The 25548-nt window shown below is 47.5% G+C and overlaps 1 protein-coding gene across 1 annotated transcript in view; it reads right to left on the minus strand.

Moving 5' to 3' along the window:
• Nucleotides 1-18797: 18797 nt before the first annotated feature.
• The window catches only part of SPAG8 (sperm associated antigen 8), a 230039-nt gene continuing 223288 nt past the window's right edge, over nucleotides 18798-25548 (minus strand). The window contains exon 7 of the mRNA XM_085627734.1: nucleotides 18798-22189. Coding sequence (XP_085483860.1) covers nucleotides 22067-22189 — 123 coding nt within the window. The 3' untranslated portion in view covers nucleotides 18798-22066. The remainder of the gene's footprint in view (nucleotides 22190-25548) is intronic.

The raw sequence follows: 25548 nt of genomic DNA on the forward strand, positions 1-25548 counted from the left end.
CTATCAGATGAAAATAAAATGTCTGCCTTTCTTCTGCATTAATGACTCCGCAGATATATACAATAGGCGCAGTGCACGCGTCCTAGTGTCCTTGTGACTTAGATGCTTATAACGATGTGGGAGCTCTGGGCGGTATGCTCACTGCTCCTACACTGATAAAGGTCCCTTTAAAGCATGGAGGGCTGGCGCGATGTGGTCACGTGTGTTTGCGGTATATGAGTTGTTTTGCAGCTGCATTCTAGATTCCCTGAAGGCTTCAGAAGGGCCCTTAAGTAGTGTCGGCTCAGGTATCCTAAAGGAACAGAACCAGAGCGATGGAAGCCCTCAGTATCAATGAAAAGCAAGACGTGGAGAGTGGCATCGGAGTTTGTACGCTGTGGAAAGCCTTTCTTGTGACTTGATTCATTTCTGGGACAAGCAATAGGCAGAGTCGATGGTGATCTATAGATTTCCTATTCATATGGATGTGGCTCATCTTACGTATCTTGAGATCCTCCGCCAGGTGGATGATGCTGCCACTTCTCCCATTCATCACGGTCACAATCTGAGATTTAGATGGCTTCAGTTTCCCATGGTTCCTCAGCATTCATTGCTGGATGGCTCGGAGATTATGGTATCATTGCTGGATGGCTCGGAGATCATGGTGTCATTGCTGGATGGCTCGGAGATCATGGTGTCATTGCTGGATGGCTCGGAGATCATGGTGTCATTGCTGGATGGCTCGGAGATCATGGTGTCATTGCTGGATGGCTCGGAGATCATGGTATCATTGCTGGATGGCTCGGAGATCATGGTGTCATTGCTGGATGGCTCGGAGATCATGGTGTCATTGCTGGATGGCTCGGAGATCATGGTGTCTAGATCTGTGTGACTTCAGGAGTTGTTGCACGCGACACAGAAGGACTTGGGGCGAGATGTACAACCATTTGTAGAGGTTGCAAACGGAGAATTGGGCCGTTTGCAACCGCTAAAGCGACTTCTGGCATGTACTAACCCTATTCTTCGACGCAGTAACCTATTACCAACTCACAAAATAGGGTTTGCGATTCGCTAGTAGGAACAGGCGTGCCAAGGGCGTCCCTTCCTAATAGCAGGTCGCAGGGGCATATATGAACTGTACCATAAGAGTAGAACATTTCATTTACAAATGTACTGTACCATGATATACACAGGGATGTATGATTATAATGTAGCATGATAACCAGCTATAAGAATGTGCTATTGTAGTCTACCATTATATTCAAACATAGGAATATAGCTTCGCACTGTATCATAAGAATAGAACATGTGAATGAACAATTGCACTGCACCATGAGATACACTGAAAGTATCATAGCAATAGAACATGGGACTGTACAAACCTACAAACCATGGGATTTACAGACGTTTACACACGTTATACCACACCATGATAACCAGATATAGGAATGGACCATGGACTTTACCAAAGTATTCAAACATGGAACTGTACCATCGCACTGTATCATAAGAGTAGAACATTTCATGTATAAATGCATTGTACCATGCGATACACATGCATGTACAACTATAATGTAGCATGATAACCAGATATAGGAATGTACCATTGTACTCTAGCATTATATTCAAACATGAGAATGTACCATTGCACTGTATCATAAGAGTAGAACATGGTAATGTATAAATGTACTGTACCACAAGATACACAGACGCATCACTGTAATGCATCAAGATAACGGGATATAAGAATGTACCATTGTACTCCAGCACTTTATTCAGACATGAGAATGTACCATTGTCCTGTATCATAAGATTAGAACATGTACTGTACAAATCTACTGTACCATGAAATACACAGACGTATACAATTGTACTGTACCAAGATAATTGGATATAGGTATGTACCATTGGGCTCTACCAGGATATTTAAAACTGGAAATGTACCACTGTACAGTACCTAGGCAATCCGACATGGGAATGTACCATGGTAGTCTAACATTATATTCAAACATTTAAATGGACCTATAGTAACGAGGTCCATAGCCAGGATGTAGTTTTAACATAGATAGATTGAGTTCAGTTACAAGTAGATGAGTTGTAGAGATGCAGCCCCACCAGGAGCAGCCTGCCTGCTGCTCAGCCCATACTCCAACTGACGCATTCCAGCATCCAGGCACCCAAACATTCCATTCAAGACCATCACACCAACATTCCAAGCATCACATTCACACTGGCTGAGCAGCTGGAGAGTAAGTAACCAGATAAATACAACACAGGTTACAACAGTCCCATTGTACTGTATCATAAGAAAACAACGTGTAAGGTACACATTCACTGTACCATGAAACACGGAAAAATGTAACATTGCAATGTACCATGGCAACTGGATATGGGAATGTACCATTGTATCCTAGCATAACATTCAAACATAGTGATGTACCCTTGTATCCTAGCATAACATTCATACATAGGGATGTACCCTTGTATCCTAGCATAACATTCAAACATAGGGATGTACCTTAGTATCCCAGCATGACATTCAAACATAGGAATGTACCCTTGTATCCTAGCATAACATTCAAACATAGGCATGCACCCTTGTATCCTAGCATAACATTCAAACATAGGGATGTACCCCTGTATCCTAGCATAACATTCAAAAATAGGGATTTACTATTGTATCCTAGCATAACATTCACACATAGGGATGTACCATTGTATCCTAGCATAACATTCATACATAGGGATGTACCCTTGTATCCTATCATAACATTCAAACATAGAGATGTACCTTAGTATCCCAGCATGACATTCAAACATAGGAATGTACCCTTGTATCCTAGCATAACATTCAAACATAGGCATGCACCCTTGTATCCTAGCATAACATTCAAACATAGGGATGTACTCTTGCTTCCTAGCATAACATTCAAACATAGGGATGTACCCTTGTATCCTAGCATAACATTCAAACATAGGGATGTACCCTTGTTTCCTAGCATAACATTCACACATAGGGATGTACCCTTGTATCCTAGCATAACATTCAAACATAGGGATTTACTATTCTATCCTAGCATAACATTCACACATAGGGATGTACCATTGTATCCTAGCATAACATTCAAACATAAGAATGTACCATTGCATCCTAGCATAACATTCAAACATAGGAATGCACCCTTGTATCCTAACATACTAATCAAACATAGGAATGTACCATTGTATCCTAGCATAACATTCAAACATAGGAATGTACCCTTGTATCATAGCATAACATTCAAACATAGGGATGTACCTTTGTATCCAGCATGACATTCAAACATAGGAATGTACCATTGTATCCTAGCATAACATTCAAACATAGGGATGTACCCTTGTATCCTAGCATAACATTCAAACATAGGGATGTACCCTTGTATCCTAGCATAGTATTCAAGCATAGGGATGTACCCTTGTATCCTAGCATAACATTCAAACATAGGGATGTACCCTTGTATCCTAGCATAGTATTCAAGCATAGGGATGTACCCTTGTATCCTAGCATAACATTCAAACATAGGGATGTACCCTTGTATCCTAGCATAGTATTCAAGCATAGGGATGTACCCTTGTATCCTAGCATAATATTCAAACTTAGGGATGTACCCTTGTATCCTAGCATAACATTCAAACATAGGGATGTACCATTGTTTCCTAGCATAACATTCACACATAGGGATGTACCATTGTACCCTAGCATAACATTCAAACATAAGAATGTACCATTGTATCCTAGCATAACATTCACACATAAGAATGTACCATTGCATCCTAGCATAACATTCAAACATAGGAATGTACCCTTGTATCCTACCATAATAATCAAACATAGGGATGTACTATTGTATCCTAGCATAACATTCAAACATAGGAATGTACCCTTGTATCCTAGCATAACATTCAAACATAGGGATGTACCTTTGTATCCAGCATGACATTCAAACATAGGAATGTACCCTTGTATCCTAGCATACCATTTAAACATAGAGATGTACCCTTGTATCCTAGCATAATAATCAAACATAGGGATGTACCATTGTAACCAGCATGACATTCAAACATAGGAATGTACCATCGTATCCTAGCATAATATTCAAACATAGGAATGTACCCTTGTATCCTAGCAAAACATTCAAACATAGGGATGTACCCTTGTATCCAGCATGACATTTAAACATAGGAATGTACCCTTGTATCCTAGCATAACATTCAAACATAGGGATGTACCCTTGTATCCTAGCATAATATTCAAACATAGGAATGTACCCTTGTATCCTAGCATAACATTCAAACATAGGGATGTTCCCTTGTATCCTAGCATAACATTCAAACATAGGAATGTACCCTTGTATCCTAGCATAACATTCAAACATAGGATGTACCCTTGTATTCTAGCATAACATTCAAACATAGGGATGTACCCTTGTATCCTAGCATAACATTCAAACATAGGAATGTACCCTTGTATCCTAGCATAACATTCAAACATAGGGATGTACCCTTGTATCCTAGCATAACATTCAAACATAGGGATGTACCCTTGTATCCTAGCATAACATTCAAACATAGGGATGTACCCTTGTATCCTAGCATAACATTCAAACATAGGAATGTACCCTTGTATCCTAGCATAACATTTAAACATAGGAATGTACCCTTGTATCCTAGCATAACATTCAAACATAGGAATGTACCCTTGTATCCTAGCATAACATTCAAACAGAGGGATGTACCCTTGTATCCTAGCATAACATTCAAACATAGGGATGTACCCTTGTATCCTAGCATAATATTCAAACATAGGGATGTACCTTTGTATCCAGCATGACATTCAAACATAGGAATGTACCATTGTATCCTAGCATAACATTCACACATAGGAATGTACCCTTGTATCCTAGCATAACATTCAAACATAGGGATGTACCCTTGTATCCTAGCATAACATTCAAACATAGGAATGTACCCTTGTATCCTAGCATAACATTCAAACATAGGGATGTACCCTTGTATCCTAGCATAACATTCAAACATAGGAATGCACCCTTGTATCCTAACATACTAATCAAACATAGGAATGTACCATTGTATCCTAGCATAACATTCAAACATAGGAATGTACCCTTGTATCCTAGCATAACATTCAAACATAGGAATGTACCCTTGTATCCTAGCATAACATTCAAACATAGGGATGTACTATTGTTGTGTATCATAAGAATGGAACTTGTAATGCACAAATCTGCTGCATCGTGAGATACACAGAAATGTGCCTTTGCAATGTACCATGACAACTGGACATAAGAATGCACCATTGAACTCCAGGATTATATTTAAACATTGGACTGTACCATTGCACTGTGTAAGAAGAAAAGAACACACGAATGTACAATTAAGTTGAACTATGAAATACAGAATGAGAAGTACCACGGTACTCTACTGTATCATAATAACAGAGAATATACCGCTGTAACCTACTAAGAAATTCAAACAAGGACATATAATACTGAACTGCACAATGACATATATGTCCTGCAGTCTGAAGAGGCGTGACCACAAGCGTGATTTGGGGCATGCACACATAAGAAACACACAGGGACCAGCCAGTGTGGCTTCGATGGCATTGGTCGCACACCAGTCCGCTTCCTCCTCTTTGGTAACTCTTACATTGTGCGACTCAGTACTGGGAGTCAGTCTTGAAACTCAAGTCCCGCTGCATGAAGAACTACTCCGCGCTCCTTCACCCACAGCCATTCCACCCTTCCTTCACTCAAGTACTTGCACCCTTGAAGCCCTCAGGGATGCAGGGCAGCCAGGCAGAATATGGCAACGGCGAGTTATCTTTACATTCCCACTAAGTCATGGAAAGATTCGCTGGTGGAGGGCCACTAACCCTGCATTCCACATACCAAGCCGCCACCTCCGCGTGGTCTTAAAACACTGGCATGGATGGAGCCCAGCTCTGCCAGCCTGGAAAAGAAGCCATGCGCAGCCCAGTGTTGACACTTTAACTGCTTTTCTGGGAACTGGGTTCTCTTTTGGAAAGAGGCCTGACCGTGCGCCCCATCCCATCCAGGTGTGAGTGCCGCCACATGCCGCTGACATTCCAGCTGGATCAAGGATTGCGCTTTCTTCACCGCCCTCCACACTCTCCTTATGAAGTGACATTTTTTATGAGGTGCTGAACTCACCATAAAAGCTTGCCATGAGGTCATTTTTCCAGTGTAAATCTGACTGTGGGTTCCTCATCGGGGGAACATGGGGGGCTGTGATTCTCGACCGCGCCAGTGGAAGCTTTGCCAAGGTGGGCATGCAACCAGGGCCACGCGAACAAGGAAACCTTTATGTTAAGTGGTCCCACTACAAACCTGACACCTGCACCGAGCCAGCATTCCAAAAATAGATCTGCAGTTAAAGGTACCAGGGATTGGGGGAAGGGTTCACTCTTTCTTCAAAATGTCAACATGTCAAGGAACTAAATTAGAAGCCATGGCATGGATGGCTACCAGTTGAGAACATGGGATCCCAGAGGAACAACATGGACTCCTACAAAGCAACATGGTGCAGAGTCCCAGGGCATTTAAGAAGACACGTGTGAAATATATGTTCTTTTAGTTTCCGAACTATGTGGCTGATTTCAAGTTTGGAGGGAGGAGGGTACTCCGTCGGCATGATGCAGGACTTTGTCCCCGCCCCCAGTTTTGAGAAACCTCCGCTCGCCAATTCTAGAGTTTTCCACCAATTAGACAGCTCTAAACATTGGCAGGAACCTCAGAGCGGCGGCTCCTGTCAATGCTGTAAACGTCTGACAGACAGCTCTGCCCAACATAACGGCCGCATGTCAAACCCTGATAAAGTGTTTCATTTTTCAAAAACAAACTCCAAAGTGGGAGTTCGTTTTTAAAAAACAAATGACTAATTACCCTAATTATTTTCGGTTTTACAGACTAACAGCAAAAAACACATAACTCCGTCCCCTCTAAATAGGGCGGGCGGTGCAGTATTAACCTCAGATGCGGCCCACACCCTGTAGGACTGTCGGGGACGTTTGTCGGCAGCAGAGCAGACGTAGGCTCCGCCGTCGACATACTGAAGGTTCACCGTCTCTCAGTCAGGTGGGTGGAGCTGGAGTTAGGCCAAGAGGGTACCCCGTCTCTGGTGTAACGGGGCGCCATCTTGGCCAAGCTCTCAATCAGCGCCCCCCCCCCCCAAGTCGTTTAAAGCTTTAGAGGAACTCTTCAGCAGATGTGATCTTCACATACCCTGGAGAGGCGGCAGGAGGCCCCGCCCCTTCTTGTCTAAACCTTACCAGCCTTCTCTCTTGTGGTGTATGCACGACTGTAAATCTCTTTACACAAGGAGTCCCTCGTTTCATTCATTCATGTGGGGTCTGTTACTCTTTCTATAGGACGAATAAGATGCAAACATGGAGCTGTCCATCCTTCGGAAACTCCACACACTCTCTGGACTGAGTGGGACCCCTGGTCCTGGCATAGCTCGGATACCGCAATATTGAGTATTCTGCCCCCTCCAAAGAGTCAGACGGCCAAACCAGAGACTGCGAACCAGGCGTCACCGAACCCCTAGAAGTGGGGCAGCGTCAAACCCGCCGTGTGGCTCTCCACTGCCCCCCTCTTGATGCCAGGACTGCATGCAAGATCTCCTGAACCCCTAGAAGTGGGGCAGCATCAAACCCGCCGTGTGGCTCTCCACTGGTCCCCTCAGGACTGCATGCAAGATCTCCTGAACCCCGGGAAGTGGGGCAGCATGAAACCCGCCGTGTGGCTCTCCACTGCTCCCCTCTTGATGCCAGGACTGCATGCAAGATCTCTTGAACCCCTAGAAGTGGGACAACATAAAACCCACTGTGGGGCTCTCCACTGGTCCCCTCTTGATGCCAGGACTGCATGCAAGATCTCCTGAACCCCTAGAAGTGGGGCAGCATCAAACCCACCGTGTGTCCCTCCACTGGTCCCCTCTTGATGCCAAGACTGTGTGCAGGATCTCCTGAACCCCTAGAAGTGGGACAGCATCAAACCCGCCCGTGTGGCCCTCCACTGGTCCCCTCGATGCCAGGACTGCATGCAAGATCTCCTGAACCCCTAGAAGTGGGGCAGCATCAAACCCGCTGTGTGGCTCTCCACTGGTCCCCTCTTGATGCCAGGACTGCATGCAGGATCTCCTGAACCCCTAGAAGTGGGACAACATAAAACCCACTGTGGGGCTCTCCACTGGTCCCCTCTTGATGCCAGGACTGCATGAAGGATCTCCTGAACCCCTAGAAGTGGGGCAGCATCAAACCTGCCGTGTGGCTCTCCACTGGTCCCCTCGATGCCAGGACTGCATGCAAGATCTCCTGAACCCCGGGAAGTGGGGCAGCATGAAACCCGCCGTGTGGCTCTCCACTGGTCCCCTCGATGCCAGGACTGCATGCAGGATCTCCTGAACCCCGGGAAGTGGGGCAGCATCAAACCCGCCGTGTGGCCCTCCACTGGTCCCCTCTTGATGCCAGGACTGCATGCAAGATCTCCTGAACCCCTAGAAGTGGGACAGCATCAAACCCGCCGTGTGGCTCTCCACTGGTCCCCTCTTGATGCCAAGACTGCATATACTATCTTTGTTCCCTCCATAGAGCACATGGTGTCAAAAGCCCTCCCTATCTAGAGAAAGGGGGCTGTGCTGTGCACCAATCAGGGACCTTGATTCAGTGTCCACCATTTGATGAATCAGCGATCATTCAAGAGAAACATGGAGGAAGATAATTGGGCGTAGACCTAATCTGGAAAGGCCTTAGTCCAAACCTGAGATCCGAGCACGACTACATTCACTTCACAAAACCTTTAAAAAACGGAACTATTCACTGTTCAAACTTGCCTTCACCTGAGGTCGATGCACAAGAGATGGCCATAACTATTCACTGTTCAAACTTGCCTTCACCTGAGGTCGATGCACAAGAGATGGCCATTGAACTTGCCTTCACCTGAGGTCGATGCACAAGAGATGGCCATTGAACTTGCCTTCACCTGAGGTCAATGCACAAGAGATGGCCATTGAACTTGCCTTCACCTGAGGTCGATGCACAAGAGATGGCCATTGAACTTGCATTCACCTGAGGTCAATGCACAAGAGATGGCCATTGAACTTGCCTTCACCTGAGGTCAATGCACAAGAGATGGCCATTGAACTTGCCTTCACCTGAGGTCAATGCACAAGAGATGGCCATTGAACTTGCCTTCACCTGTGGTCAATGCACAAGAGATGGCCATTGAACTTGCCTTCACCGGAGGTCAATGCACAAGAGATGGCCATTGAAATTGCATTAACCTGAGGTCAATGCACAAGAGATGGCCATTGAACCTGCATTCACTGAGGTCAATGCTCAATAGATGGCCATTGAACTTTCATTATTTGAGGTCAATGCACAAGAGATGGCCGTTGGACTTGCATTCACCTGAGGTCAATGCACAAGAGATGGCCATTGAACTTGCATTCACTGAGGTCAATGCACAAGAGATGGCCATTGAACTTGCATTCACCTGAGGTCAATGCACAAGAGATGGCCATTGAACTTGCCTTCACCGGACGTCAATGCACAAGGGATGACCATTGAACTAGCCTGCACCTGAGGTCAATGCACAAGGGATGACCATTGAAATTGCCTTCACCAGAGGTCAATGCACAAGAGATGGCCATTGAACTTGCCTTCACTTGAGGTCAATGCACAAGAGATGGCCATTGAATTTGCCTTCACCGGAGGTCAATGCACAAGAGATGGCCACTGAACTTGCCTTCACCGGAGGTCAATGCACAAGAGATGGCCACTGAACTTGCCTTCACCTGAGGTCAATGCACAAGTGATGGCCATTGAACTTGCCTTCACCGGAGGTCAATGTACAAGAGATGGCCATTGAACTTGCCTTCACCGGAGGTCAATGCAAAATAGATGGCCATTGAACTTGCCTTCACCGGAGGTCAATACACAAGAGATGGCAATTGAACTTGCATTCACCTGTGGTCAATGCACAAGAGATGGCCATTGAACTTGCCTTCACTGGAGGTCAATGCACAAGAGATGGTCATTGAACTTGCATTCACTGAGATCAATGCACAAGAGATGGCCATTGAACTTGCCTTCACCGGAGGTCAATGCACAAGAGATGGCCATTGAACTTGCATTCACTGAGGTCAATGCACAATACATGGCCATTGAACTTGCATTCACCTGAGATCAATGCACAAGAGATGGCCATTGAACTTGCATTCACCTGAGGTCAATGCACAATACATGGCCATTGAACTTGCATTCACCTGAGATCAATGCACAAGAGATGGCCATTGAACTTGCATTCACCTGAGGTCAATGCACAAGAGATGGCCATTGAACTTGGATTCACCTGAGGTCAATGCACAAGAGATGTCCATTGAACTTGCATTCACTGAAGTCAATGCACAAGAGATAGCCATTGAACTTGCATTCACTGAAATCAATGCACAAGAGATGGCCATTGAACTTGCATTCACGGAGGTCAATGCACAAGAGATGGCCATTGAACTTGCATTCACTGAAGTCAATGCACAAGAGATGGCCATTGAACTTGCATTCACTGAAGTCAATGCACAAGAGATGGCCATTGAACTTGCATTCACTGAAGTCAATGCACAAGAGATGGCCATTGAACCTGCATTCACCTGAGGTCAATGAACAAGAGATGGCCATTGAACTTGCATTCACTGAAGTCAATGCACAAGAGATGGCCATTGAACTTGCATTCACTGAAGTCAATGCACAAGAGATGGCCATTGAACTTGCATTCACTGAAGTCAATGCACAAGAGATGGCCATTGAACCTGCATTCACCTGAGGTCAATGCACAAGAGATGGCCATTGAATTTGCATTCACTGAAGTCAATGCACTAGAGATGGCCATTGAACTTGCCTTTACCAGAGGTCAATGCACAAGAGATGGCCATTGCACTTGCCTTCACTGAGGTCAATGCACAAGAGATGGCCATTGAACTTGCATTCACCTGAGGTCAATGCACAAGAGATGGCCATTGAACTTGCTTTCACCGGAGGTCAATGCACAAGAGAATGCCATTGAACTTGCCTGCACCTGAGGTCAATGCACAAGAGATGGCCATTGAACTGGCCTTCACCTGAGGTCAATGCACAATAGATGGCCATTGAACTTGCCTTCACCTGAGGTCAATGCACAAGAGATGGCCATTGAACTTGCATTCACCTGAGATCAATGCACAAGAGATGGCCATTGAACTTGCCTTCACCTGAGGTCAATGCACAAGAGATGGCCATTGAACTTGCCTTCACCTGAGGTCAATGCACAAGAGATTGCCATTGAACTTGCATTCACCTGAGATCAATGCACAAGAGATGGCCATTGAACTGGCCTTCACCTGAGGTCAATGCACAATAGATGGCCATTGAACTTGCCTTCACCTGAGGTCAATGCACAAGAGATGGCCATTGAACTTGCATTCACCTGAGATCAATGCACAAGAGATGGCCATTGAACTTGCCTTCACCTGAGGTCAATGCACAAGAGATGGCCATTGAACTTGCCTTCACCTGAGGTCAATGCACAAGAGATGGCCATTGAACTTGCATTCACCTGAGATCAATGCACAAGAGATGGCCATTGAACTGGCCTTCAACTGAGGTCAATGCACAATAGATGGCCATTGAACTTGCCTTCACTGAGGTCAATGCACAAGAGATGGCCATTGAACTTGCATTCACCTGAGGTCAATACACAAGAGATGGCCATTGAACTTGCATTCACCTGAGGTCAATGCACAAGAGATGGCCATTGAACTTGCCTTCACTGAGGTCAATGCACAAGAGATGGCCATTGAACTTGCATTCATTGAGGTCAATGCACAAGAGATGGCCACTGAAGAAGGTCGTCACTGTTAACTACGGTTGTGTCTAGACTCCACCTGCCTTCCCTGTCATTAAACATCCTCCACCAATCTCCTAAGTGCTCGGAAGGAGCCACAGGAGACATGTAGGGCGTTATAACACTGCTTGCTACATAAATGCAGGGACACAGTGGAAGCCGAGGCTGGCTCCGACCTGTGTGTGCAGCTGAGAAGCACTTAGTGGAGTCTTAGCAGCAAGTCTCTGTTACGCAGGCCTCAGCTTTTGCCAATCAGCATCCTGGAGACATTTAGGTTTTACTCTCAGTGACTCTGACATGTGCTTGTTCCAGAGGCAGCTCAGCACATGAGCAGTGTCACCCAAAGCATGTTCCAACCTGGTGCCAGAAGTGTACAACGTGGACATAACAGTAGCATTAACTAGGGAGGTAAGAACATGTTATCTCTGAAACAGACAGCAACCAAACTTGAGATAGATTTGCCAGCGAGGGAGAGCTCAGACATGGAGCAACTCTGCTCCTCCAAATCCATTGTCGCTGGAAGAGATGGGAACAGACACTGCATCTTGGAATGACAGCAACACACACAGTGAAAAACAGGAAGGGGAGAAAAAAGAAGTCCTGGTGTAGAGTGATGAAGGCTATCAATGCATCATGTTCTTTCAATGGGAATCATTTGCTGGCTGGCAGCTCCAAAGGTGCCCTTGATCATCTAAAGCACGTCTTCCATGCAAGAGCAAACCTCCTCAGGTCCTATGAAGGCCATCCTCCATTCCGCAGCATTCATCGTCAGCTCCACTGAAGACCATCCTCCCTAAAGCAGTACAGTTTGTTAGGTCCTAAGAAGACGATCCTCCATGCAGCAGCATGCCTCATCAGGTCCTCTGAAGACCATCGTCCATACAGCAGCACACCTCGTCAGGTCCTCTGAAGGCTGTCCTCCATGCAGTAGTATGCCTCGACAGCTTCACTGAAGATAATCCTCCACAAGGCAGCACACCTTGTCAGGCCCTCTGAAGACCATCCACCATTCAGCAGCAAGCCTCATCAGCTTCACTTAAGACCATTCTCCATGCAGCAGCATTCCTTGTGAGGTTCATTGAAAAACATCCTCCATACAGCAGCACACCTCGTCAGGTCCTTCGAAGACCATCCTCCATACAGCAGCACACCTCGTCAGGTCCTCTGAAGACCATCCTCCATACAGCAGCACACCTCGTCAGTCCTATAAAGGCTGTACTCCATGAAATAGCATACCATGACAGTTTCACTGAAGATCATCCTCCACACAGCAGCATGCCTCGTCAGCTCCACTGAAGGCCATCCTCGATACAGCAGTACACCTCATCAGGTTCTCTGAAGCCTATCCTCCATGCAGCAGAATGCCTTGTCAGCTTCACTGAAGACGATCCTCCATACAGCAGCACACCTCGTAAGGTCCTATGAAGACCATCCTCCATGCAGAAGCACATCTCATCAGCTCCACTGAAGACCATCCTCCATACAGCAGCACACCTCACCAGGTCCTCTGAAGACCATCCTCCATTCAGCAGAATGCCTGGTCAGCTTCACTGAAGACCATCCTCCATACAACAGCATGCCTCGTCAGCTCCACTGAAGACCATCCTCCATAAAGCAGCACACCTCGTCAGGTCCACTGAAGACCAAACTCCATGTAGCAGCATGCCTCATCAGCTTCACTGAAGACCATCCTCCACACAGCAGCATGCCTCGTCAGCTCCACTGAAGACCATCCTCCATAGAGCAGCATGCCACATCAGCTTCACTGAAGACCATCCTCCACACAGCAGCATGCCTCGTCAGCTCCACTGAAGACCATCCTCCGTAGAGCAGCACACCTCGTCAGATCCACTGAAGACCAAACTCCATGTAGCAGCATGCCTCATCAGCTTCACTGAAGACTATCCTCCATACAGCAGTACCCTCGTCAGGTCCTCTGAAAGACCATAATCCATGCAGCAGCATGCCTTAACAGATCCACTGAAGACCATCCTACAAATAGCAGCTTAGCAGCATGCCTCGTCAACTCTTCTGAAGGACATCCTTCATGTATAAGCATGCCTCGTCAGCTTCTCTGAAGGATGTCATCCAAGCAGCAGCATGCCTCACCAACAATGCAAGGAAAACAGAACACATAGCTCCCAGTGCTTTATTTGTAAATGAATGAGTGTTGGTGCCCAAAGCTCTGCTGCGAAGTCCCCACACTCCCACTCCCCTGGCTGGTGCAATTAAACGTCGGCAAACTGGAAACCAAGGCTGCATAGTACTGATCTAATTCATATCTCTTTTATCCACTACCACACACTCCCTGCCACTTTATCTCACTCTTGCAAGTACCTTCATTGCATCTCTTTCTTTCACCGTCCTTAAGCTTTGTGTGTTTTTCCCTCTCTTGCTCGTGGTTAATATCTGATAGGAGAACATAAGTGCTGGTCCCTAAAAATAAGTGCCGCTGGGCCCTGCTGGCACCCACCAGCTCAAATGAAGTCCTATTCTGAGAGAATGTTGCACAAGCATGACAGTGAGATATTTAAAGTACAGGAGATGTGGAAAGGTGCCCCATAACACAATTCCATGCCATGGGCCACAGTGTGTACACCTATACACAATTTGTGTGTAATTGAAACCCAAGAGATAAGATTCACCATGATACACTGTAATATGAGACGGGCAGCAGATGCCAGCAGAAGTTAGCCCACATCTGGAAACCAGATGTTGATGGAATGCACCACTGAAAGGTGCGAGGCCTATGGGAACCTGAATGAAACCTCCAAGAGGTTGAGGAATTCTGTAAAGTTACTTCTTAGAACGACAACTGTGGGGTCTTCAAGGATGGCGTCCTTGGCTGTGCTTCAGAACCAGTGGACAAGGCAGCCAGGCTTCTATTCTTCATCACATAAGAAGGCACTGTCCCTATCCTTGACAGTAAGGTGTGCCATCAACCACACAAGATGCGTAGGATGCACACACTGGACAAGTAATTATCCGCACAACAGAGGACTTGCTTTTTGAATTTCTTACAGGTTAGGAGTTCTGGTTGTGTTCAAGGTGCGCATCACATGTATGTAGACAGAACAATCATGTCAGAAAACCATGGGTACACAATTCTGAACAAACTGTAAGTAACCTTAAAGCAGGTATGAGAGGCTGGTGTCATTTTCAATGCTCCATTTGGTCAATTTAAGCTTGAAAGATTACAATTTGGAGTAGAGTCAGTGAGCAAGATGTTAGCAGAACACCAGGCATGAAAGTGCTTTGATCGTATAGAAAAAATTACCATCACTATGTCCATGGAAAATGACCATGATCAGATTCAACGCAAGTCATTGAGAGAGCTGGAGGGGTCAATGTCAACCTGAAAAGGGAGAACATCCAGTCCAAGATGCAACGAGGGACAGCATAGACCGAGTGATCACATCAGACTCAACTCAAGTCATTGAGAGAGCCGGAGGGGTCAGCGTGACATTGAACAGGGAGAACACCCAGTCAATGATGGATCAAGGGACAGCATAGACCGAGTGATCACATCAGACTCAATGGAAGTCATTAAGAGAGTCGGAGAGGTCAATGTCAACCTGAAAAGGGAGAACATCAAGTCCATGATGCATTAAGGGACAGCATAGACCTGACTGATCACATCGGACTCAACGCAAGTCATTGAGAGAGACGGATGGGTCAGCGTCACATTGAACAGGGAGAACACCCAGCCCATGATGCATCAAGGGACAGCATAGACCGAGTGATCACATCGGACTCAACTCAAGTCATTGAGAGAGCTGGAGGGGTCAATGTTAATCTGAAAAGGGAGAACATCCAATCCAAGACGCAACGAGGGACAGCATAGACCGAGTGATCACATCGGACTCAACTCAAGTCATTGAGAGAGCCAGAGAGGTCAATGTCACTCTGAACAGGACGCACACCCAGCCCATGATGCATCAAGGGACAGCATAGACCGAGTGATCACATCAGACTCAATGCAAGTCATTGAGAGAGCCAGAGAGGTCAATGTCAATCTGAAAAGGGAGAACATCGAGTCCCTGATGCATCAAGGGACCACATAGACCGAGTGATCACATCAAACTCAACAAAGGTCATTGAGCGAGCCGGAGGGGTCAGCGCCACATTGAACAGGGAGAACACCCAGCCTATGATGCATCAAGGGACCACATAGACCGAGTGATCTTTCTTTTACCCTTTTCAGGCCATGTAATGCAGCCAAAAGACAAACCACTAGGGGGGAGGGATACCCTCACTTCAGAAACCAGCAGTGATAGCTGTAAGTGCACCAAATAAGCTTCATCTCTCGCCAGGTCATACATCCTATGTCTTGGAAGACATACGGCCACTGTTGTTTAAACACTTTAGGGGGGCTGCGGTACTCTTTGCAGCCCCCAACAGCAAGTAAACATACCATTAGTGGTGCCCCTCTTCTGGGATACAACATGAATAAAATATACAAATTAGCCTTTGCAAGGAATTATGGGAAGCTTCTGGCCTGAAAAATGCATATTTTATTAGCGGGCTCTGTCTCGCTACGTTTTTTTAGTTGCAGTCTGTTACTGCAGTAGTTCCTTTGTATTGGCTTTGATCCTAGGTACCCATACCAATGGGCACCCACGTTCATGTAGGCATGGTGGAGGCAGCATGGAGAGCTCACTCCCAGGCTACCCCTGGCTCCCAGCTTGCACACGTACCTCTGGTGCAGTTCATGAGAGCTGGTACTTCCTACGCTGCTTCTACCGCAGCAGGAGCAGCTTGTGTCTCGCTCTAGCCTGCAGCGGGACCTGCACTGTGTTGCTAGGCACCACCGCCTCCACCCCAGACAGGAGCAGCTTGTCTCCCGCTCTCGCCTGTAGCGGGAGCTGCACTGTGTTGCTAGGCACCACCGCCTCCACCCCAGACAGGAACAGCTTGTCTCCCGCTCTCGCCTGTAGCGGGAGCTGCACTGTGTTGCTAGGCACCACCGCCTCCACCCCAGGCAGGAGCAGCTTGTCTCCCGCTCTCGCCTGTAGCGGGAGCTGCACTGTGTTGCTAGGCACCACCGCCTCCACCTCAGACAGGAGCAGCTTGTCTCCCGCTTCGCCTGTAGCGGGAGCTGCACTGTGTTGCTGGGCACCGCTGCCTCCACCCAGACAGGAGCAGCTGGTCTCCCGGTCTTGCCTGTAGCGGGAGCTGCACTGTGTTGCTGGGCACCACCGCCTCCAACCCAGACAACGTGTCCCTGCCTAGAAGGATAGGGTCCTTGAGGCAAAAAAGAATGTCTGCCGGGGGGATGGAGGACAAATGAGTACGGGGACAGGCCCCATGCACACCTCTCTTCAAAAGGGAATAATGTTGAAACAATACTAATGTTGCTCCGGACCCAGATCCACCCAAGGGTAGTGCTTGGAACCTGTGCCTAATTACAGGGCTGCGTACAACGGTGTTCTAACTTATGCACCCTGCACATGTGTAACCAGCCGAGTGCACATTAACTTAGCTGCTCAGTCCAATTATCATGAATTTACCATGTGATTGAGACTCGGGTACTGATACTTACCTACATTAAGGGGCATGTTTATTAAGAAATCATGCAGCGCAGCAAGTCACCTTGCTGCGCTGCATGATAGGGAAAGGGCAGGAATGCGCCGTACTTAACATTGTACAGCGCATTCTTGTCTTTTACCGGAGCTGGTGCACAGCGTGCTGCCTAGCGCCAATGCAGGCACTGTTGCACTACGATGCAAGGGTGCCTGTATTGTATGCAGGATTGTTTTTGTGCAGGAAGGGATGCCTTCCAGCACACAATCAACCCTAGAGGCATTCTGTCTTTCTATGTGTGCTGCAGGATGTAGCACACATAGAAAGAGGAAGTAACAAAGAAGTAAAGATATTTCTCTTCCTTACGCCTCACCAGGGAGGCATAGCATTTTGACACATTGCCACATCTGGGGTAATCGTAATTGTAAGTCTGGGAATGCGCTACAATCCATGGGTGGATGCGTGGGAACACCCCCACCCCACCCATGGAACGCCTCCCTAGGGCAGGGTATCGCAATACAGCAATTTGCAATGCGTTGAGTCATTCTGAATTTATCAAGCATCTTGGGGTCACCCAAGGGGGCCTTGTGTGGCTTGATAAAGTTAAATTAAGAATTGCGTCTTTCTCATACCCCATTGCGTGGTGCACCTCTTAATAAATATGCCCTCAAGGTCCAAAAACAAGGTTGTCAAAAGCGAAAAATCCTAGTGGCCCGAATTGGCGCAAAACATTTTTTACAGGCGCTATGTCTTCAAACGCAGTGAATTGTTTTACACTGAACACTATCATCACAACAGCTTCTATGGGTGGCTTTATCAACCATGTGTGTGGAGTCTCTAGAGAGAGAGGTGGATACCCATTTCTTGGATGCAGGAACATCTTCTTGGCTTAGCTGTGTTGCGGGGACACAATTCTATGTGCTTAGTTCGCTTGATAATCTGGACATAAAAAGACGTCACTCACTGTGCTCCACAGAGCTCACTGCTCCTTCACACCCCAGTCAAACCTTTGCGTGGGGGCCCCATTCACAAGGACCTGGAAGTCCAGCAACACATGTTGGGACCACTACATGTAGTGTGTCCCATGGCCTTGAAGCACAGTGAGGTTGTAATGGCCCACTTGATGGGGGCACACCACTAAGAAAGGGGAAATTACTATTTTCAACAAAGACAAGCGTGACTTATTAAAGAGTCATACAGTCAACTGTTCTGGATTCTCCTGTAGACCAAATTGTTTGGACCTTCTAACCTCCCTAGACACGAATCTGGTGTTGTAGGAATGCTGTGCCACTGCGACCGAGCTTGAAAATAAATCGTACATTTCACCAGAGCGAGTTGTAGTTAGTCCATGTTGTTTATTAGCATCAGATGATGACAGTGAATAGAAGATATACAGAAAGAATCCAATATAAATTGTACTGAACGTAGGTTCCTAGTCATAGGTAGGTCTGAACAAGGCCCAATGTGCGATATTTGTGCAACCGACACCTGGACACATTAGGGAACAAAGACCAGACATATACGCTGACATGAAAAAATATGCTACTTATTTCCAATAATCCACAGTTTGGTGCAGAGAATAATGATTCATCTCACTGTTGGATTTAGAGTAAGCATTGAAAGAAATGCTCCAGCTAATGTGGCGGGTGTAGATTAAGAGGGCTGTAAAGGTCAGTCTGTTGGAAGCTCCAGGCAGAGTCTCCAGGGTGTAGGGCCTTGGTTCATCCCTTTATCCACTGAAGGGTGTAGATTAAGAGGGCTGTAGAGGTCAGGCTGTTGGAAGCTCCATGCAGAGTCTCCAGGGTGTAGGGCCTTGGTTTAGCCCTGTATCCACTGACGGGTGTAGATTAAGAGGGCTGTAGAGGTCAGTCTGTTGGAAGCTCCAGGCAGAGTCTCCAGGGTGTAGGGCCTTGGTTCATCCCTTTATCCACTGATGGGTGAAGATTAAGAGGGCTGTAGAGGTCAGGCTGTTGGAAGCTCCAGGCAGAGTCTCCAGGGTGTAGGGCCATCGTTCATCCCTGTATCCACTGACAGGTGTAGATTAAGAGGGCTGTAGAGGTCAGTCTGTTGGAAGCTCCAGGCAGAGTCTCCAGGGTGTAGGGCCTTGGTTCATCCCGGTGTCCACTGACGGGTATAGATTAAGAGGGCTGTAGAGGTCAGGCTGATGGAAGCTCCAGGCAGAGTCTCCAGGGTGTAGGGCCTTGGTTCATCCCTTTATCCACTGATGGATGTAGATTAAGAGGGCTGTAGAGGTCAGGCTGTTGGAAGCTCCAGGCAGAGTCTCCAGGGTGTAGGGCCATCGTTCATCCCTGTATCCACTGACGGGTGTAGATTAAGAGGGCTGTAGAGGTCAGTCTGTTGGAAGCTCCAGGCAGAGTCTCCAGGGTGTAGGGCCTTGGTTCATCCCGGTGTCCACTGACGGGCATAGATTAAGAGGGCTGTAGAGGTCAGACTGATGGAAGCTCCAGGCAGAGTCTCCAGGGTGTAGGGCCATGGTACATCCCTGTATCTACTGACGGGTGTAGATTAAGAGGGGCTGTAGGCCATGGCTCAGGCTGCTGGAAGCTCTGATTAGATGCTCCAGCGTGTAGGGCCTTGGTTCATCCCTGTATCTACTGATGGGTTTAGAGTAAGAGGGGCTGTAGAGGTCAGGCTGTTGGAAGCTCCAGGCAGAGTCTCCAGAGTGTAGGGTCTTGGTTTATCCCTGTATCCACTGACGGGTGTAGATTAAGAGGGCTGTAGAGGTCAGGCTGTTGGAAGCTCCAGGCAGAGTCTCCAGGGTGTAGGGCCTTGGTTCATCCCAGTGTTCACTGACGGGTATAGATGAAGAGGGCTGAAGAGGTCAGTCTGTTGGAAGCTCTGATTACATTCTCCAGAGTGTAGGGCCTTGGTTCATCCCTGTATCCACTGACAGGTGTAGATTAAGAGGGCTGTACAGGTCAGGCTGATGGAAGCTCCAGGCAGAGTCTCCAGGGTGTAGGGCCTTGGTTCATCCCTTTATCCACTGATGGGTGTAGATTAAGAGGGCTGTAGAGGTCAGGCTGTTGGAAGCTCCAGGCAGAGTCTCCAGGGTGTAGGGCCATCGTTCATCCCTGTATCCACTGACAGGTGTAGATTAAGAGGGCTGTAGAGGTCAGTCTGTTGGAAGCTCCAGGCAGAGTCTCCAGGGTGTAGGGCCTTGGTTCATCCCGGTGTCCACTGACGGGTATAGATTAAGAGGGCTGTAGAGGTCAGGCTGATGGAAGCTCCAGGCAGAGTCTCCAGGGTGTAGGGCCTTGGTTCATCCCTTTATCCACTGATGGATGTAGATTAAGAGGGCTGTAGAGGTCAGGCTGTTGGAAGCTCCAGGCAGAGTCTCCAGGGTGTAGGGCCATCGTTCATCCCTGTATCCACTGACGGGTGTAGATTAAGAGGGCTGTAGAGGTCAGTCTGTTGGAAGCTCCAGGCAGAGTCTCCAGGGTGTAGGGCCTTGGTTCATCCCGGTGTCCACTGACGGGCATAGATTAAGAGGGCTGTAGAGGTCAGACTGATGGAAGCTCCAGGCAGAGTCTCCAGGGTGTAGGGCCATGGTTCATCCCTGTATCTACTGACGGGTGTAGATTAAGAGGGGCTGTAGGCCATGGCTCAGGCTGCTGGAAGCTCTGATTAGATGCTCCAGCGTGTAGGGCCTTGGTTCATCCCTGTATCTACTGATGGGTTTAGAGTAAGAGGGGCTGTAGAGGTCAGGCTGTTGGAAGCTCCAGGCAGAGTCTCCAGAGTGTAGGGTCTTGGTTTATCCCTGTATCCACTGACGGGTGTAGATTAAGAGGGCTGTAGAGGTCAGGCTGTTGGAAGCTCCAGGCAGAGTCTCCAGGGTGTAGGGCCTTGGTTCATCCCAGTGTTCACTGACGGGTATAGATGAAGAGGGCTGAAGAGGTCAGTCTGTTGGAAGCTCTGATTACATTCTCCAGAGTGTAGGGCCTTGGTTCATCCCTGTATCCACTGACAGGTGTAGATTAAGAGGGCTGTACAGGTCAGGCTGATGGAAGCTCCAGGCAGAGTCTCCAGGGTGTAGGGCTTTGGTTCATCCCTGGATCCACGGACAAGTGTAGATTAAGATGGCTGTAGAGGTCAGGCTGTTAGAAGCTCTAAGTAGGTTTTGCAGGGTGTAGGGTCTTGGTTCATCCCTTTACCCGTTGATGGGTGTAGATTAAGAGGGGCTGTAGAGGTCAGGCTGTTAGAAGCTCTGGACTCCAGGGTGTATGGTTTTTGTTCATCCACAAATTCACTGATGGGCAAGGGTTAAGTGGGTCTTCCAGGATAGGGAAGATCATGTTTAGAGGTTGGGGTAATTCTTCATGGTGTAGGGCATAGGTTCATCCATCTATTCATTAATGGGAGAGGGGCTCGGAGGATCAGGAAGCAATGGTTTTTAAAAGGGGTAGTTCTCCAGGGTATAGGGCATAGGTTCATCCATGTATTCACTAATGGGAGAGGGTCTCGGAGGATCAGGAAGCAATGGTTTTTAGAAGGGGTAATTCTCCAGGGTGCAGGGCATAGGATCATGCATGTATTCACTGACGGGCGAGGGTTCAAAGGTGCTACGAGGATCAGGAAGATCATGTTTAGAGGTTGGGGTAATTCTCCAGGGTGTAGGGCATAGGTTCATCCATGTATTCACTGATGGGCGTGCTGAAGGTTGCAGACTTCTTAAAGGGAGTGTCTCTTGTCCTGATCGTTGAAACTCCCTGTAAAAAAAAAAAAAAAAGAGTTAGAGAATCAGGTGTCACTCAAAGAGAAGGATGATCATTGCGCATCAGCAACAATTTGGACTCAAGGGCTAAATGTTGCAACAGGAAGGAGTGCCAGGCGTGTAGGTGCAGACGACAACCATATCTTCCTTCTTCCAGCCAAGGGCCATACAGACAAACCCTACTAAGGACACACATGAACACAGACAAGCGCTAGCATGAGAAGTTGAGGAGAAGGTCTTGGGATGGAGCTCAGGGAATGAGGACCTTGTATAAAACACCTATGGCACTTTCTCGAAGAATGTCAACTGGGAGCAGGGATGGTGTGCCACGTACAGTGTGTCTCCAAGGCCTGCCAACCTTAAACATGCGGCGGGTGGGGGTAGGGCCTACATGACAGGTTTTGACCCTCACGTGTATGTTAGGCTGCTGGAACATGACCTAGAAAAAAACATGTTCCATGATCCTTACTTTTTTTTAAATTTGACGTTTATAAATAATCATTCTGCTCTTAATGAGATGGATGAACATGAATACAAAGAACCTCAGCCATTGGCACCCATGTTTCCTTATTGAGTGCGGGGGTGAAGTCAGGAGAGTGACCCATGGGAGGCAGAGGATGTGACATCATAGAGGGAGCCCATCAGGACACATGGTGATGTCATGGTTGGAGCCCATAAGACTGACATCATCAGAGCAGCCTATCAGGGTGGCGCTTGGAGAGTGACATCATGGGAGGAGACCATCAGAGTAGACTTATCTCTCTGAGATCCCCACTCTTACAGGGAAGCCTGGGGTTGGAGGGGGGATGGTGTGTGTGTGTGTGTCTGTGTGTGCCCCTTCCCCCTGCTTTGGGTGAACATCTTCCTATCCCTGTGTTGCTGCCACTAGGTCACCAGTCTTCACCAGTTCAACATGACGTGACCTTCAGATCTCTGCTTGGGAAACCCACAAAAATACAGAGAAAGAGGTAGAAGCACTTCTCCAAGATAGGCTGAAGTGCCCAGATGATGTGAAAAATACACCGGAGGGTCTGTTTCAGCGAATCAAACAAAAAACCGGAATCGCGTGCTGGGGGGACCTGTTCCACGAGGGCAGGTTTCGTGACCTCCCGCTCCTTTTTGGAGCTGTCGCCCCCACCCCCCTGGAGGTCTTTGCGTTCATACGGCTGCGCAGTGGCCTGCAAAAAGTACTGCCGGCATATCCGTCAGAGCCCGCAATTCTAGAGCCGTTCCATTACCTTCTTGGCGCCACATCCCCGTCGCACATGGTTTCCTCGCTTTATAGGCGCCTCTATACTCGTGACAGGGGGGATACTTTGAGGTCCCGGGCCGGCTGGGAGACTGAGATCGGTACAGAGCTCACTGACGAGCAGTGGGAGTACTGCTGTCTGCAAACCGAAATGATTTCCTCGAGTAGTAGGTTCCGTGTGATTCATTATAAATTCTTACACCGCCTCTATTGCACCCCAGTCCAGATGCACAGGTTTCATCTCCGAGACAACGATCGATGCGATAGATGCCATTCCCCTGGGTCCGATTTCTTACACCTGGCCTGGACCTGCCCGAGTGTAGACGATTATTGGAGCCAAGTCTATGCTGCCATGGGAGAGATGCTGGGTGGCCCGCTACATCCTTCCCCTCTTCAGGCCCTGCTGGGGTACACCCGAGATATACCCAAGGTGGATCGACAATTTGTTACCTGCGCGCTGTTGATAGCCAAGAGGCGTGTGGCGTGCCGATGGGGGCGGGGGAGAAGCCCTAAGTTTAAGGAATGGCTGCGGGATATGAGTACTTGTCAGGAGAATGTTCTGCTATATGCTGAAATGTTGCCGCCTGTGTCCCGGCCCCCTGATATTTGGGCCCCCCTGACGAGATACCTCTCTGCACATGAGACTCAAGATGTACCTCATAGCGGTGCTGAGGGATAGTGGCAGATGGCTTATGGGAGACACGGAGGTGGGACTGCCTTCTCCATCGGGAGGGTTTACTTATGGGTCTGTTTTTTGTTGTTGTTTTTTTTTTATGCCTGTCTATGATGGGTGGCATTGCCACGACCTCCAGTATGTTCCCAATGCAATGTACTGTAAACTGTGAAATGGTGTTCTTGATGTCTCTCCTTATATGACTGACAGTGATGCTTGCTGGTTTCCTCCCTGCTGTATCAAACAATTCAAAATAAAGAGTTAAAAAAAAAAAAAATACACCACTTTCATGGGCCACGCTTCCTCCGTTGGCAACCAGTTTGATAAATGCTGTTGCCCTAGAGCCAGTATGTTGTACATCATGTTGAAATCTAGAGTAAACACATTACCAGGAATTACACCTCTGCTGTGGTTCAATTCTTGGGGTGACCTTGGACACCTGGAAGAACCTTTGCTGCTGTGACCTGTTGCGGGAAGAAGACCAGACCTGACTTGGAAAACTGGATCTGGAGTACTAAAGAAAGGAGAGGAGCTGTTCTGATGCTGGGAATGTCTGCACAAGACCAAGATGACTCAGGAAACCGGGGCTGCCCAGGATCCATGGGATCAGCAAAGCCCAAATGACCGAGAGAAGAAAAGACACAGCGTTGCTCCGGTCATGGAGACGATCAAGTCCTCAAAATCCCCTTATGCTTATGGTGCCCACAATGATCAGGAGACCTTTAGTTTACACAGCGGGATTTCAGTTCCACTGACTGGAAGAGGTCGCCTTGATTCTGGAACCATTTGAATCATCTCTCATACTCGTACAAGACCACAAATATCATCTTTGTGAAAGCAGATGACCAAGCCTTTTGGTTCAAGAAGACCCTAGTCCTGTGGGTGCCCCAGTCACTGAAAACTTTCCACCACAACTGGTAGTTTAATAAATAATAACCCCTAAGATAGCTGCTTCCGGAGGACTTTATAGAGAGTGCTTTTCCACAATTCAGTCTGTCCACTTGCAAAACACTAAAAACTGTTGTGAGCTGTGTTTTTAATGCTTGCTCTGTGTGCCTCTCAGACACAGATATTCAGAACACAAGTCACCCATGACTACGACACTGGAACGCAGAGGAGTCCTTGGAATCTCACATTAACCATATTCTGTGGGACCCTTATTGTTGAGAGGTGTTCACAGTCCCTTCTATGTCTTTGTTTGACAGCAGAGCTGTCTGATCAGACCTGCTGCTCACAATATACACTGAGTTGGCTTCGGGTCGGCCTATTCAACAATTGGTTTATTTGAATCCACCTCATTCCACCACTGCTTTAAGATATTTTCAGTCAAATCGTTGATAAAACCAAAGATAACTGCTCTCTTACCTCTTCTATTGCCTGTTTCTGTGTATCCTTTCCCCTGATGTAGAGTGCCTGAATTGCAGTGCACAAG

This window comes from Triturus cristatus, chromosome 2_1 (genome assembly GCF_964204655.1).
Source record: "Triturus cristatus chromosome 2_1, aTriCri1.1, whole genome shotgun sequence".
In the NCBI taxonomy this organism is placed as follows: Eukaryota; Metazoa; Chordata; class Amphibia; order Caudata; family Salamandridae; genus Triturus; species Triturus cristatus.